The 14,141-nt window shown below is 37.4% G+C and overlaps 2 protein-coding genes across 11 annotated transcripts in view; one reads left to right on the forward strand and one right to left on the reverse strand.

Annotated features, from left to right (window-relative positions):
• Positions 1-740: 740 nt before the first annotated feature.
• On the reverse strand, positions 741-5,683 carry LOC103028160 (C-C chemokine receptor type 5). Its single transcript, XM_007232024.3, has 2 exons — positions 5,528-5,683; positions 741-2,763 (listed from the first exon to the last, which is right to left on the reverse strand). The coding sequence occupies exons 1-2, from the start codon at positions 5,550-5,552 to the stop codon at positions 1,715-1,717; spliced, it is 1,074 nt and encodes a 357-aa protein (XP_007232086.3). The 5' UTR covers positions 5,553-5,683; the 3' UTR covers positions 741-1,714.
• Positions 5,684-11,069: 5,386 nt separating this feature from the next.
• Positions 11,070-14,141, forward strand: part of cobl (cordon-bleu WH2 repeat protein) — a 108,415-nt gene continuing 105,343 nt past the window's right edge. For 9 of the 10 annotated variants that reach the window (XM_007232026.4, XM_022674120.2, XM_022674116.2 and 6 more), the window contains exons 1-2: positions 11,070-11,213; positions 12,454-12,599. In XM_007232026.4, coding sequence (XP_007232088.3) covers positions 12,565-12,599 — 35 coding nt within the window. In that variant the 5' untranslated portion in view covers positions 11,070-11,213; positions 12,454-12,564. The other variant, XM_007232025.4, reaches the window with a different exon arrangement.

Genomic DNA, 14,141 nt, shown 5'->3' on the forward strand with positions numbered 1-14,141 from the left:
CAAGTGACTCTGTTTGTGGCGTGTGCTCAGAAAAGGCTTCTTCTGCATTACTCTCCCATACAGTCTCTCCTTGTGTGAAGTGAGCTGAATAGTTGAACGATGCACATTGACTCCATCTGCAGCAAGATGATGATGTAAGTCTTTGGAGCTGCTCTGTAGGTTGACTATCACTGTTCTCACCATCCTTCTCCTCTGTTTATGTGAGATTTTTCTTGTTCTGCCACTTCAGGTCTTAACTAGAACTGTGTCTGTGGTTCTTCCATTTCCTCACTATGTTCCTCACAGTGGAAACTGACAGCTGAAATCACTCAGATTTTGAGCTTTTGTATTCTTCCCCTAAATCATGATGTCGAACATTTTTTTGTTTTTAAGGTCATTTGAAAATAGTTTTGAGGCTCCCATGATGTCAACAGGAGAAAAACTTGTAATTGTCCGCATTAACCCTTTCTTATAATTAGATTCACCTGTGAATGTGGGTCAAGGGTTAATGAGCTTACCAAACAAATTTTGTGTTCCAATAATTAGAGCTACAGGTATTTAAATCAATAAAACGAAAAGGGTACCCCTTGTGATTATTGAACACTTTATGGAAATACTGAAATGAAATGGAAGATTTTCATACCACTAGATAGATCGATAGATAGATAGATAGATAGATAGATAGATAGATAGACAGACAGACAGACAGACAGACAGACAGATAGATAGATAGTGCACTGCAATATAAATAGTAGCACAAATTGTAAACAAAAGCAAGGCAAGTATTTATTTAAAAAATATTTCATACAAGAAGTCAACAACATTTCTTTACACAGTCACATACACAGATATGAGCCCTTTCATTGAATAACAATATATCAAACCTTATGTTTTTTTCTTCAAATTAATTTTTCATAATTTAGAAATTAATTTATAATTAATGAATTAATCGTTTGTTATATTTTTGCATCTTTAATTTTTGGACCTTCAAATAGCTTTCAACAGTATTAAATAATAACAAACTTTTCCTAAAGAGGATAAATGGTCAATATATGGTTATTCAGTAGACAATCTCAATTACTGAAAAATTAAAAAGACTTTATAGAACATGAGAACATGTTTTACTACTGGCACATTCGGCAAATACATTCAACTAAATACAAATAAATGACATCTTTTTCTTCTTTATAAATCACAGGCAGCACTGCAGTCTAAAATAATGCAAAGCATAAAATGATGCATTAACCCCTTAAGCTCCCTGACCTTATTAAACTTATTAAAAGAATGTGGGTATACTGGTAAATACATGCAAACCAAGCAGTGCAAACTGGGTGAGTTGTTTCCAAAATTATAGAGCAGCTCAAGAACTGGTAAAAGCAAATTATTGCAGTGGTTCTGTGGAGTTTAGGAAGTTAAAACCCTGAGATTTAAAGACTTGTGGACTGACAGGTCCAGACGACCACATCTTTCCTCACAAAGCGTATCCGCTTTCTATCTTTATAGTAGATATTGGATTAATTACATTCGCAAGCCATAACAAGCCTCGCAACCAGCAGTTAAGTGATACAGCTAGAGTTAAAGAGATATATGATATCAACAAGTGGAAAAATGCTATCATGCCCCGAAAAAAGAGCTGCACTCAGAATTGTACCAAAACAGAGAGTAGAGATAGCATGTGAGGCTTTGCAGATTTGATTTTCTCTGATGTCACCATGCTAGCATGGACCCACTGCAGCTACATAATTTTTGTGGTTGATATTTCAGAGGAGCGCATGGAATACATTGAACTCCTCCTCTCTGATATCTCGCTGGTAATCGTAACGCAGTGCCTGAAGGCACTCGGAAACCATTGTTTCAGGGTCTTGATGACTAATGTCCTGAACTTCTGCCCCACAAAGGCGTAGATGATGGGGTTGAGGCAGCAGTGACTGAAGGCGATGGTTTCGGCCCACTGCATGGCCAAGCCGAGACCACTCTGCCAGCCACAACTGTAAAAATATCCAGAGTAATGAAGAAAGTACAGGAACATAACCACGTTATAGGGAGTCCAGAAGACAAAGAAAACCAGGATCAAGATCAGGATGAGCCTGATGGCTTTATGCCTCTTCTGAGATTTCATGGAGATCAGTTTGGGGATGATCCGACCGTAGCAATACAGCATGACGAAGAGAGGAAGCATCCAGCCAAGGATGTTCATTTTCATGTAGCTGACTTTCCTCCACACATCGTCTGTATATTCTGCCTTGCATGTGACTCCGTTCGTCTCGTTCTTCGTTTGTGAGAATATGATGGTTGGCAGAGAAGCTAATAGGCTGAGAGTCCACATGAATATACACATGCATATGCCGGCTTTCACTGACCGGCGCTTGGAAAAAAGGGAGGTGTTGGCATGGACGATGACAAAATAACGGTCTGCTGTCATGAGGATCATGAAGAAGATGCTGCCGTAGAAGCCCAGCATGTAACAGAACGTTACAGACCGGCACATAAAATTCCCAAAGGTCCAATCGTTGAGGGCAGCGTAGTGAGCCCAGAAAGGCAGAGAGATGAGGAACAGCAGGTCAGACAGGGCCAGGTTAAGGAGGCACATATCCGTCATATTAGAGGTCTTGTGGAATTTGAAAAGGACACACACCACCAGGGCATTGCCAATGAATCCCAGGATGAAGACGATGCTGTAGAGGGTTGGGAGGAAGACTTGGCCGAAAGCCCGTACATTGCCGTTGTTGCAGGGCGTGGCAATATCACTTTCACTGTAACCATAGTATTCAGCATATTCGTCCGCTGTTTAAAGAAAAAAACAAAAACAGTTTCATTACCACACATACCTAAACTGACTGCAGGACAAATAGCATGGGAAGCAAAGCAACATGCAATCATACGTGAAATGAGAGTTTTTGATTTTCATATTCTATTAGTGTGTACATGCTTCAAGTTTTGGGATTGAAACTGTGAGAATCTTTAGGTAACTCTTACTGCCCTTTTGCCAATTTTTTATTTTTTATTAATTAATTTATTTTTTAGTAAGTGTATGTGTGAAAGTTTTGGCCGGGAATCTACCATATTTTAACCCTCTTTTCCGCCGTCTTTACGTATTAGTATTTTCCCGTATTATATTAAATAATAAAAAATAAAAAAAAACTTTTTTAATCAGGAGACCACTGTGTGAATGGGACAGCTCTTAACGCCAATCATGCTGCCGGTTCACGGCTAAAGTCCCGCCTTTCAGGAGAAACAGCCAGCTTGTTGCAGAACCACAAGTCCAGGGGGTGGGGCTGGATCTGATCCAACTCTTCCTACGTCGTGTTTTCATTGGTCTGAAGCAGATCGGACTCTTCCCCATCCGGTTTTACTCACTCGCCTTTCGGAGTCCTAACCCTACCCCTACCCCTAACCCTAACCCTAACCTAAAAGAAGATATGGGTGGTCAGGAGGTCAGGCTCCACCCCTTGGATCAGATCCAGCCCCACCCCCTGGACTTGTGGTTCTGCAGCGAGGGGTACTTGGGCTTGTTTTGCGGAGCGTGGTGTGAGTGGGGAAGCACCCCAGCCCCCACCCTCACTGCAAGTTTTAACAGCAGCAGCAGCTGACGTTAAAACGCATATGGACATACGGGGATTTTTCTAAAAGGAAGGTAACCGTAGGCTAATCATTTTAAACTGTGATGACACTGTCTCTGATAACTGGTTGAAAATACAAGTCTGAATCAAAACACACAGATCAAAAACACTGTGTGCTTAATAAAATGCAGCTTGCGTCTAGTCAGTTAGCTTAACTTTGGAATTAGATAGATAGGTCCGGGTTTGAGAAAAAAACATATAAATGTAATGTTTAAATTGCCCTGATGTGCCTGATCAGCCATTAACTATTACAATTTAAAATTGTGTTCATTAATTTAGGATGCAGGACTTGTAAGCTATAATGAAGGAAAATGATTTTAGCTAACTAGTTTGCTAGAAGCTGGATGTAGAGGATAGCTAGAATTTAGTACAATACTTTATGTCGGTAGTTTAAAGCAATTTTTTAACCCTGATCACTGCCTTAAAATTGTGTATTTTTCTTCCTGATCCAACTGATTAGCTAATTAACAATCCTTTATTTTGTTTACCTGTTAAAATCTCTTAGCCCCCTATGGATCATAAAAGTGCAATCATTATGTATATCCAGCAGTGTATTAGACACATCATACCATCCACTGACTTTATTAAGTGCCTTTAGAGCAGAGAAAGCTCTAAAATATTCCAGAACAGTGGGGAAAATACAGGAACAGGGTGTAGAAACACTGATCTAATGTGACTTCTGTTCGTTTGTAGTTTACAGTAACACCACAGTAAGACCGCAAATCAGCTGGTTATATTGGAAGGTATGTTTCTGTGTATTGTTTTAAATTCGTGCTCGATGTGCCCCCTTTTGACCTTTTTTGAGCACCTGCACCTCCAAAGGTCTCTGCATGGACCTGATTATGAGAAGACTGCAGCGCAATGGAAAATCTAATGTTGTGTTGCCCTGCCATCTGCTGGCCGATAAGGGAAATGGGCTGGCGTATCGACGAATAATTAAAAAAAAAAAAAAATAATAATAATAATATATATATATATATATATATATATATATATATATATATATATATATATATATATATATATATATATATAATTAATAATAACTAACAACAACCTTTTATTTTTATGTAGCATAAAATCTCCTATTGCAGTAGTACATATGCATTACTGAGAATACATTTTGTTTTTATAATTTTAAGTTGCTTTAAAGCAGCAAGTAGTAGCATTCCAAAGTGGGGAGAGGTCAAATAATAATAAATATTAATAATAATAAATGGCATCAGTGTGAGTCTGATACCATTCCTGCTAAGCCATATAAAGCAGGGTGTCTGGTAGGTCCCTGGACCTTTTTCTGGCTATATAAGATTTTGCTGGTTACCTGAGCAACCGTGGTGTTGCTAATGGGGCTGATACAATAACTACTGTGAACATGGAGATATCAGAACGGCAAACTTAATCTCTATCTGTTCATTCTCAAAAGAGAACAGGCAAGATGAAGAGAGTGATGAGAGTACAACAGAATCCCGACTAACATCAGCAGTTTTATTCACTCTAAAAAAGGGACTACACCACAATGCATGTTTTGAAAGTACTTTTTTGCACGTTTGGAGCGATAACATATGAAAAACCTATGGGCTGTCACTTTAAAATAAAATACAATATGATACAATAGGATCCGCTACAGCAAAACAGCAGAATAAAAAGAGCACAGAAATAAAAAAAATAGGAGATATAATGTGCATAGAAACATTATATGTATATTTTAAATGGAGCTGTGCTGGTTACACAGTTATCAGAGTGCTGGTTTTACAGTCTGACTCCATGTAAAAAAAAAAAAAAAAAATATATATATATATATATATATATATATATATATATATATATATATATATATATATATATATTATTTAGTTACAATTAACTACAGCTAGTTTATTGTTTCTATATTAGCACTAAAAACAACAAGGAAGTCTGCTTTTACTTACTTGTATTGAGCAGATGTCTAGCCATGTCTGATAAGTCCAAGAGCTGGCAGTCAAGTCAGGGAGGCAGTGGCTTGTGAAGCCTAGTATATGTCAGGAGGCTGGGCTGCAATTTCCTGAGGCGTGCTCTTGTTCTACTGACAGGACAGTTTGTCTGAAAAGGCTGTTTGTTCTAATCTAAATAGATTTGTCTAAACAAAATCTACAGACTGGGTGTGGTCTTAACAGTGAATTTGTGATTAATGGCATCCAAAAAAAAAAACTGTGCTTACACATGCTGAAAGGGGAGATACCTCATCCCTTTAAGAGCACATATAAAGGACTCCGAATCCACTGTTTTAAAGATGGTACATTTACTACTCTTCAAGCTTCCCCTTTAAGCCCTACTTTTCCATTGGCTATACAGTCCATCAGCTTTTAGGTCAGGTTCTAAGCTTTAACTCTAATTTTAACTCTCATTTTAAACCTATTACTGTAAAATAAACAATTTTATGGAAAGATTGAAAAGAGTAGTTTCTTTACTGACCTTGATTAAATTATGAACTGAAACATTTTATTCAGACGGCAACAGGAAACAATGAGGAACTATTTTTGTATGTGTGAGATTACTGTAACATTGTGGTGGTCAGTGTATAAAAACAAAGAATCTTCCTCTGAACAACTTAAAAACCAACTTAACCAACCTTCTAACCTAACTGAGGGCCGTGGAGGAGTTATAGGATGATAAAAAATAATATGTTTATATTGGGTAGAAGATAGACATGTAGAAAACGGATTCTACCATACAGCAGTAAAAGCCAATTAATGAATAAGGACCTGTAAAATGCAATTATTAAAAATACTCTGAAAAACGTTTGGCTTTGTTAAAACCTTTAACAAAAAATGGCACAACAAATGTCCAAGCCAAAATGATTACATTAGGGTATACATTTATTTGTGTTGTTTGAGAAATATTCACCCTACCTATTTAGTGCACAGAACATACAACATAAATACATAAATCATGACCACCAAACTTTCCTATAATCTAATAGGGTCCTTCTTCCAAATCATCAAAACGTTCTGCATTAAAACACATTTAAAACAGAACATTAACATTTGAATATAAAAATTAGGGGGGGGGAGGGCAATATAGGCTGTGGTGTGGCCTAAGCTTTTATTCCTACATTACATTTACGCTCTAAATAGTTTGGAATACTCCTACTTAATAAAAAGCTTAAGTTGATTTTTCAACTTCTACAGAAGTATTTTAAACTCTAGTATCTATACTTCAACCTGAGTAATACATGTGAATACTTTTGACACATTTGCCTTTGACACCTTTAATGTCAGACCTCTGCAGATCTGAGATTGATCTCAGAGATAAGCAGTTCACCAACAGTCAGTTCCGAAACTTTGCACACTGCTCTGTTGAGCTGTTTCTGCTCCACAGCTGGGTACAACAGCACAGTTGTGATCACATCTTTTTAAAACATCTATGCTAAGTGGATATCAGTGTCTCTCAAATAACCCACTGACTAAATTCTATTTAAGTGGTTCTTTAAATTGTTATTGCACTATAGAGCCCTGTGCCACAGACTAAGCTTTTGTCATCAATGGTATTTTTCCCCTTACATTACTTTTACCTTTGTACTTTAAGTAGTTATGAAACCAGTACTTTTACACTGTTACTTAAGTAAAAAGCTTGAATTAATATTTCAAGTTGTATTATTTTTAAACATTAGTACCTATACTTTTACCTCAGAAATGAATTGCAATACACCTTTACACATAATTCCAGAAAGCTGTAGAAAACTACATTAGTATAGTAGTGCACACATACTTGTTCTATATGATACCCTTCAACCCTTAGATATTTTTTGCCAATTGTTTTAGCATATCTTATAGTGTTCCATTGTAGGACCAATATATATATATATATATATATATACATATACATATACACACACACACATATATATATATATATATATATATATATATATATATATATATATATATATATATATATATATATTTGTTTGTATGTGTGTTTGTGTGTGTGTGTGTGTGTGTGTGTGTGTGTGTGTGTGTGTGTGTGTGTGTGTGTGTATATATATATATATACAGTGAGTCCAAGAAGTATTTGATCCCTTGCTGATTTTCTTCATTGGCCCACTAATAAAGACATGATCATTCTATACTTTTAATGGTAGATGTATTCTTACATGGAGAGACAGAATATTAAAAAGAAAATCCAGAAAATAAATCTAAGGAATATATATTAATTGATTTGTATTTCATGGAGTGAAATAAGTATTTGATCCCTTAGTATTCATTAGCAGTTCTGGCTTTTACAGACCAGTTAGACACTCCCAATCAACTTGTTACCTGACCTGAAGCCACCTGTTCTCACTAATCACTTGTGTGAAAAACACCTGTCCACAGAATCAGACAGATCACGCAGATTTCAAGTCTCCAACATGGGTAAAACCAAAGAGCTGTCACAGGACCTCAGAGTCAGAATTGTTGACCTTCACAAAGCTGGAATGGGCTACAAAAAGATTAGTAAGGTGTTGGATGTGAAAGTAACAACTATTGGTGCAATTATCAGAAAGTTTAAAGAGTATAACATGACAATCAACAGACCTCGGCCCGGTGCTCCAAAGAAGATTTTGCCTCGTGGCGTGGCAATGATGCTGAGAACGGTCAGAAATCGTCCTGCAACCACTCGGCAGGAGTTAGCAAATGACCTGAAGGCAGCTGGGACCACAGTTTGCAAGGAAACAATTGGCAACACTTTGCGCAACAATGGATTCACATCCTGCAGTGCCCGAAAGGTACCCCTGCTGAAGAGAGCACATGTGGAGGCGCGCCTCAAGTATGCCAATGATCATTTGAAAGATGAACCAAGTTATTGGGAGAAGGTTTTGTGGTCAGACGAGACCAAAATTGAACTTTTTGGCCTCAACTCCACCCGCCATGTGTGGAGGAAGAAAAATGCTGCCTATGACCCCAAGAACACTGTGCCCACCGTCAAGCATGGAGGTGGAAGCATAATGTTTTGGGGGTGTTTCTCTGCCAAGGGTACAGGGCTACTTCACCGCATCACTGGGAAGATGGATGGAGCCATGTACCGCACAATCCTGAGGGACAACCTCCTCCCCTCTGCCAGGGATCTGAAAATGGGCCGTGGTTGGGTCTTCCAACATGATAACGACCCTAAACATACAGTAAAGGCAACAAAGGATTGGCTCAAGAAAAATCACATTAAGGTCATGGAGTGGCCCAGCCAGTCGCCAGACCTCAATCCGATCGAAAATCTATGGAGGGAGCTGAAGGTCAGAGTTGCCAAGCGACAGCCCACCAACCTTCATGATTTAGAGAGGATCTGCAAAGAAGAGTGGGCCAAAATTCCCCCTGGTGTGTGTGCTAAACTTGTGGTTAACTACAACAAACGTCTCACCGCTGTGCTTGCAAACAAAGGCTTTGCCACTAAGTATTGAGTGTGTTTGGCAAGAGGGATCAAATACTTATTTTCCTCATTGAAATACAAATTAATTAAAATATATAAAATATATTCTTTAAAATTATATTCTGGATTTTTGTCTTGATATTCTGTCTCTCCATGTTAGAATACATCTACCATTAAAAGTGCAGAAGGATAGTGTCTTTATTAGTGGGCAAACAAAGAAAATCAGCAAGGGATCAAATACTTCTTGGACTCACTGTATATATATATATATATATATATATATATATATATATATATATATATATATATATATATACATGCAAGGTGAAAACATGTATTTCAGTCTGATATATCCAACATATTACTACACACAGCAGAGTTTCTGAGGTTATCTGGCACACCACCTTGGGTCCCTCGTGTACCACCAGTGGTAAATATAGCGAATCAGTTTGTGAACCACTGATTTAGATTACTGCCAATACTGACATGCAGCCATTTGATACTTGAAAAACAAAACTACAGTTTTTAGTGTTACTGCTTTCTAGTCTTTTTTCATAATTTATTAATTATTTTATTCTTTTCAATAGTTACATTTAGTGCATCTATTTTACAAAACACAAAACTGTGAAACATCTGAAAGTGAAAACATGACCTAGATTAGCAGGTTTGGTGTGTTTTACTCAGCAGTATAAGCATTGATACACACTTCACACAAATTCCCCCATCTGTTTATCAGCATTTCTTACAACAACAATAATAAAAACTTAAATTAAAACCACAATGTTTACATGAAGCAAAAATAATGCAGATATGAACTGTAGGCATTAAATGTGTAAATACTAAATAAACTTTCCTAATCTATAAACTAAATAAAATTATTTTAATTTAAACAGAGCTAACAACATTATTTCAATGTTTTAACCCTTTTAGACCGTGCATCCATTCCATTGCAATGAACATGGTGTGTTTTCTAATTTCTTGTGTATTATTTTACTTCACATAGATTAAGACCTGTTTTCAACCAGAACAGACATTTATTAGTAAAAACAAACAGACGATTAGCCCGTCCACTGCATTGGAAAATTAAAAATCTGCACACTGAAATAAAGCATGGTAGCATCCTAGCTAATGTGGCAGGGTAAAACCTTTTCCTATCATGTTATAAGTTTTGGTCTTGCTTAATAATTGTAAAAAAAATACATATTAAACTGTGTGTGGAATAAAAAAATATATAAAAAAATATGTTATTTCAGCCATTTCTCATTTTCTGCAAATAAATGCTCCAAATGACAATATTTTTATTTAGAATTTGGGAGAAATGTTGTCCGTAGTTTATAGAATAGAACAACAATGTTATTTTTTTTCATCACTAGAACATAAGTCAGGTCTTAAAGGGTTAATGGATTCAGAGCACACATTATCCCTGTAAATTACTTATTTATATATTCAGCAAGCCTGACCAATCAGCGAACATGGTCGCGAAACATGGGCGGGGTATGAAATGTGACTAACCAATCGGAAGGGAGGAGCATGAATAGAACACGCGCGTTTGAAATTTGAATACTGGAGCTAAATTATTGTAAACGGTGAGATTTTTCCCCAAGTGGAATAGCGCACATGATCGTATAGCTAACACATTAACTAGCTAACGAGTGCGCACGTATTTATTAGCGTTTGTGATATGTAGATATGCAGAAAAGCAGCAACAAAAAAACAGCTCTCGTTAGATTTGTCTTGTCAGAAATTCTATGTACATAGTACTATATCTATAATATATGGCTGAACGTGGATTAATATTTCGTTGTTCCTGATAAAAACGTACATTCCGAGAGCGCTGTAACTTAAAAGTTATGAGTTAAAGCAGTTTTAAGCGGTTTACACTGTGTGTAATGTGGCCACTGTCTCCCCAAACAGTCTATAAGCTATACGCTTGTTTGGTAGTAAATCCCGCCCCCGATGGTGAATAATGGTCTAGTAGCCAATCGTTTCATTGGGGGCAGGATGTATTAGCCAATCGTAGCCCTGGAGGGCGGGCCTTGCCGAAAAAGAGGTGGGAAAGAAAAGTGGTAAATCCCGCCTCTATCCTGATTGACATGGCCGTTACCGGCTGGAAGGGGCCGCGGCGGTGACGGGATTACAGCTACACTAGCAGAATTCCTCTGTGACTTTTCCCGAACGAGCACGCGACGAGTTTCGTTTGTAATAAACTGACAATGAGTAAATATGCGGATTTCAGTGAGTATTAAATGATATTTTCACTATAATTTTAGTTTATCTGAGTCTGAGACTGCGCTGCTGTCGCTGGAGCTACAAACACTGAGACAAGTGTCCAGCTTTAATACTGAAGAGCAGAGGGGGAAAGTGCAGTCTGTGAGTTTACTGAACTGCTGTTATACGTAGGTAGGTGTTATATGGCTGTGGCTGGGTATTAGCGCGTTTATGCGAGTTCCTGATGGGTTTTTAGCTAAATTGGAGGGGAATTATCTGAGGTAGGAGAGAATATGTCCTGAGGGAACTGGGGGCTAATTTGGCTGTGTGACAGCTAGCGTTAGCTAATAAAGCCAGGTAATGCAGTGTTTACCTAACTAACTAACTACAGCAAGCTAACATAACCTACCACCTGAATGTGTTATATTAGAGTTAGGGAGATCAAATGTAATGAGAGAGCCTTTCTTTAAGTATTTTCCCACCTTTTTTTACTTTCGTAAGGAAAGTGATTTTAAAGTGTTATTTATGTGTAGTATTATTTTCGTGAGGTGTTTTTATGTGAGGTGTTGTTTTTGTGAGGTATTATTTTCGCGTAGTGTTATTTTTGTAAGAGGTTTTTGTGAGGTACTATTTTTGTTAGGTAACGTTAGTATTTTTATGTAGTGTTATTTTTGTAAGATGTTATTTTGTGAGGTATTGTTTTTGTGAGGTATTATTTTGTGAGGTGTTTTTTGTGAGGTAACCTATTATTATTGAGAGGTGTTATTTTTGTGAGATGTTATTTTGTGAGGTGTTGTTTTTGAGAGGTGTTAATTTTGTGAGGTGTTATTTTTGTAAAGGGGTGTTTCTGTAAGGTGTTATTTTGTGAGGTGTTATTTTCTGAGGTATTATTCTTGTGAGGTGTTATTCTTGTGTGGTGTTATTCTTGTGAGGTATTATTCTTGTGAGGTGTTATTCTTGTGAGGTGTTATTTTTGGGAAGTGTTATTTTTTATATTTTCTCCTGAAATTCCCTCTGGCAGCATCTATATTTAAAATTGTACAATCTCAGTTATCCCAGTTATTGTACAGTTTATCATTTATACAGTTTATCATTTACAGTTATCGCATTAAAACCGTAGTTTGATTAATCAAGTTACTTATTATTTAGATGTCCCCTTGTACCTCTGTTGATGGCAGCTAATTTTAACTGTATGTGAGTCATTATTTCATTAAGTTAACAATATTGTTCCTTGAAGATGATTTAGTTTTTTTTTTTCTTCCTGTAGGGGCTGTGCACTTTAACCAGCTGTGAATGGCATTTGCCCTGAGTGGAATAGTCTGAGAAGAACATTGGAAAGTGAATGTAGTCTCATAAGCAACAACTCTACAATAAAAATATGGATTTGAGCACTTCTTCAAGACCTCCAGTTGGGTGAGTGTTGTTGGAAGACTAATGTCAACCATGACAAAGCTTAATTAAACATAGTCATAATAGGGTGCTACCTGTGTGGGCTGGCTTTATGATTGATATGGTCATGTCACAAAATCACAGATGCTGTCAGGATTGTTACAAGAGAGAATTTTGATACCAGGGCATCAGTCATGTACTCTTTATTGAGTCAATTCTTAGTGATAATTGTGTGTGTGTGTGTGTGTGTGTGTGTGTGTGTGTGTGTGTGTGTGTGTGTGCGCGCACGCGCACCCTTGTGCTTGTGCTTGTTAGACACATTCTGGCAGCTGCTGGTATTGGTTGGCCCTGTAACAGAAGCTCTGCTTTTGTGCCAAGTCTGTAAATGAATTTGTGTTTTCTCTCTGTGGCTCTTTTGTCACCTCTGCTATTGATCGGCCTTCAATAGGCCAATGCTCTGTTTTATACTAAATCCAAAAAAAAAAAAAAGAAAAGGGTTCCTAGGGTTCTAAACATGATGAAGCTCTGTGTATCTCTTGATCCTAGTCTACAAACATTACAACTTTACAAGCTTTGGATATTTGAAGTGACATCGAAGCACTGTTGTAAGTCGCTCTGGATAAGGGCGTCTGCAAAATACCTTAAATGTAAATGTATAGATTGACAAGAGCAGAGACAAAACTGGAAACTGGAAAACCTTTTTCAAGTGCTGATGATTGTTATTAATTAATAAAATACCCTAAATCAGAAGTGGCAGAATTTGGTATGATATTACGCTGATACCCTTAAAAGCATTGAATAGTATGTTTGAGGGCCTCTGCCACAAGTATGGAATGTGTTAAACTGCTCTCCTGTCTTGGAGAAGTCTCTAGGTACATAAAGAGCTCCACTGCCTTTGAGGGTTTAGCCCTCTGTCCCTCTCTGACAGGACAACAGTCTGCTTTGTGCAGCTCACCCCCGGCCTCCTGTGCTTTTATGTAATTGGACCCCATTCCAAAGCAGAAGCACTGGCCGATTGGGTTTATTTAAAGCCTACAGTTGCTGAACATTCTCACAGCGACGCCTCGTCTGGATCAAAGCATGATTTGTTGGCTCGCTCACTGGAAGTTTAATGGAAAGATTGGTTTAGCAACAGAATTTGACTGAAGTTTCAGGTGTCATTGCTGAACTCTTTTGTCTAGATCAGCATTCATTTTCATATTCATAAAAGAAAAGTACAGTCAGTTTAGAGTAGTTTAGATTTAAAACTTAATATTTATTATAAGCAACATACGAAAGTGCTTCATGGCTTGGCCATATGGAAGCTTGGCCAAATGAGGGCTGCAACATATGGCCTAAAGCTTGGAGATATAACAGATTTTTTTTTTAATTATGATGGCACCCATTATGTGGTAAGACCAAACCATGTTCCAGTTCAGATGTCTTACACTGTTCTCAGTTTTATATCTGAGGACAATAATTTTTACATTCATCCTAATTTAAGCTATCTAGTTCCCACCCAGAAGCTAGGATTCCTCCTGTCAGATGAGGCCACCAGTTCTAAGAGGAAATCACAAGGCTTAAAGT

This window comes from Astyanax mexicanus, chromosome 6 (genome assembly GCF_023375975.1).
Source record: "Astyanax mexicanus isolate ESR-SI-001 chromosome 6, AstMex3_surface, whole genome shotgun sequence".
Classification (NCBI taxonomy): Eukaryota; Metazoa; Chordata; class Actinopteri; order Characiformes; family Acestrorhamphidae; genus Astyanax; species Astyanax mexicanus.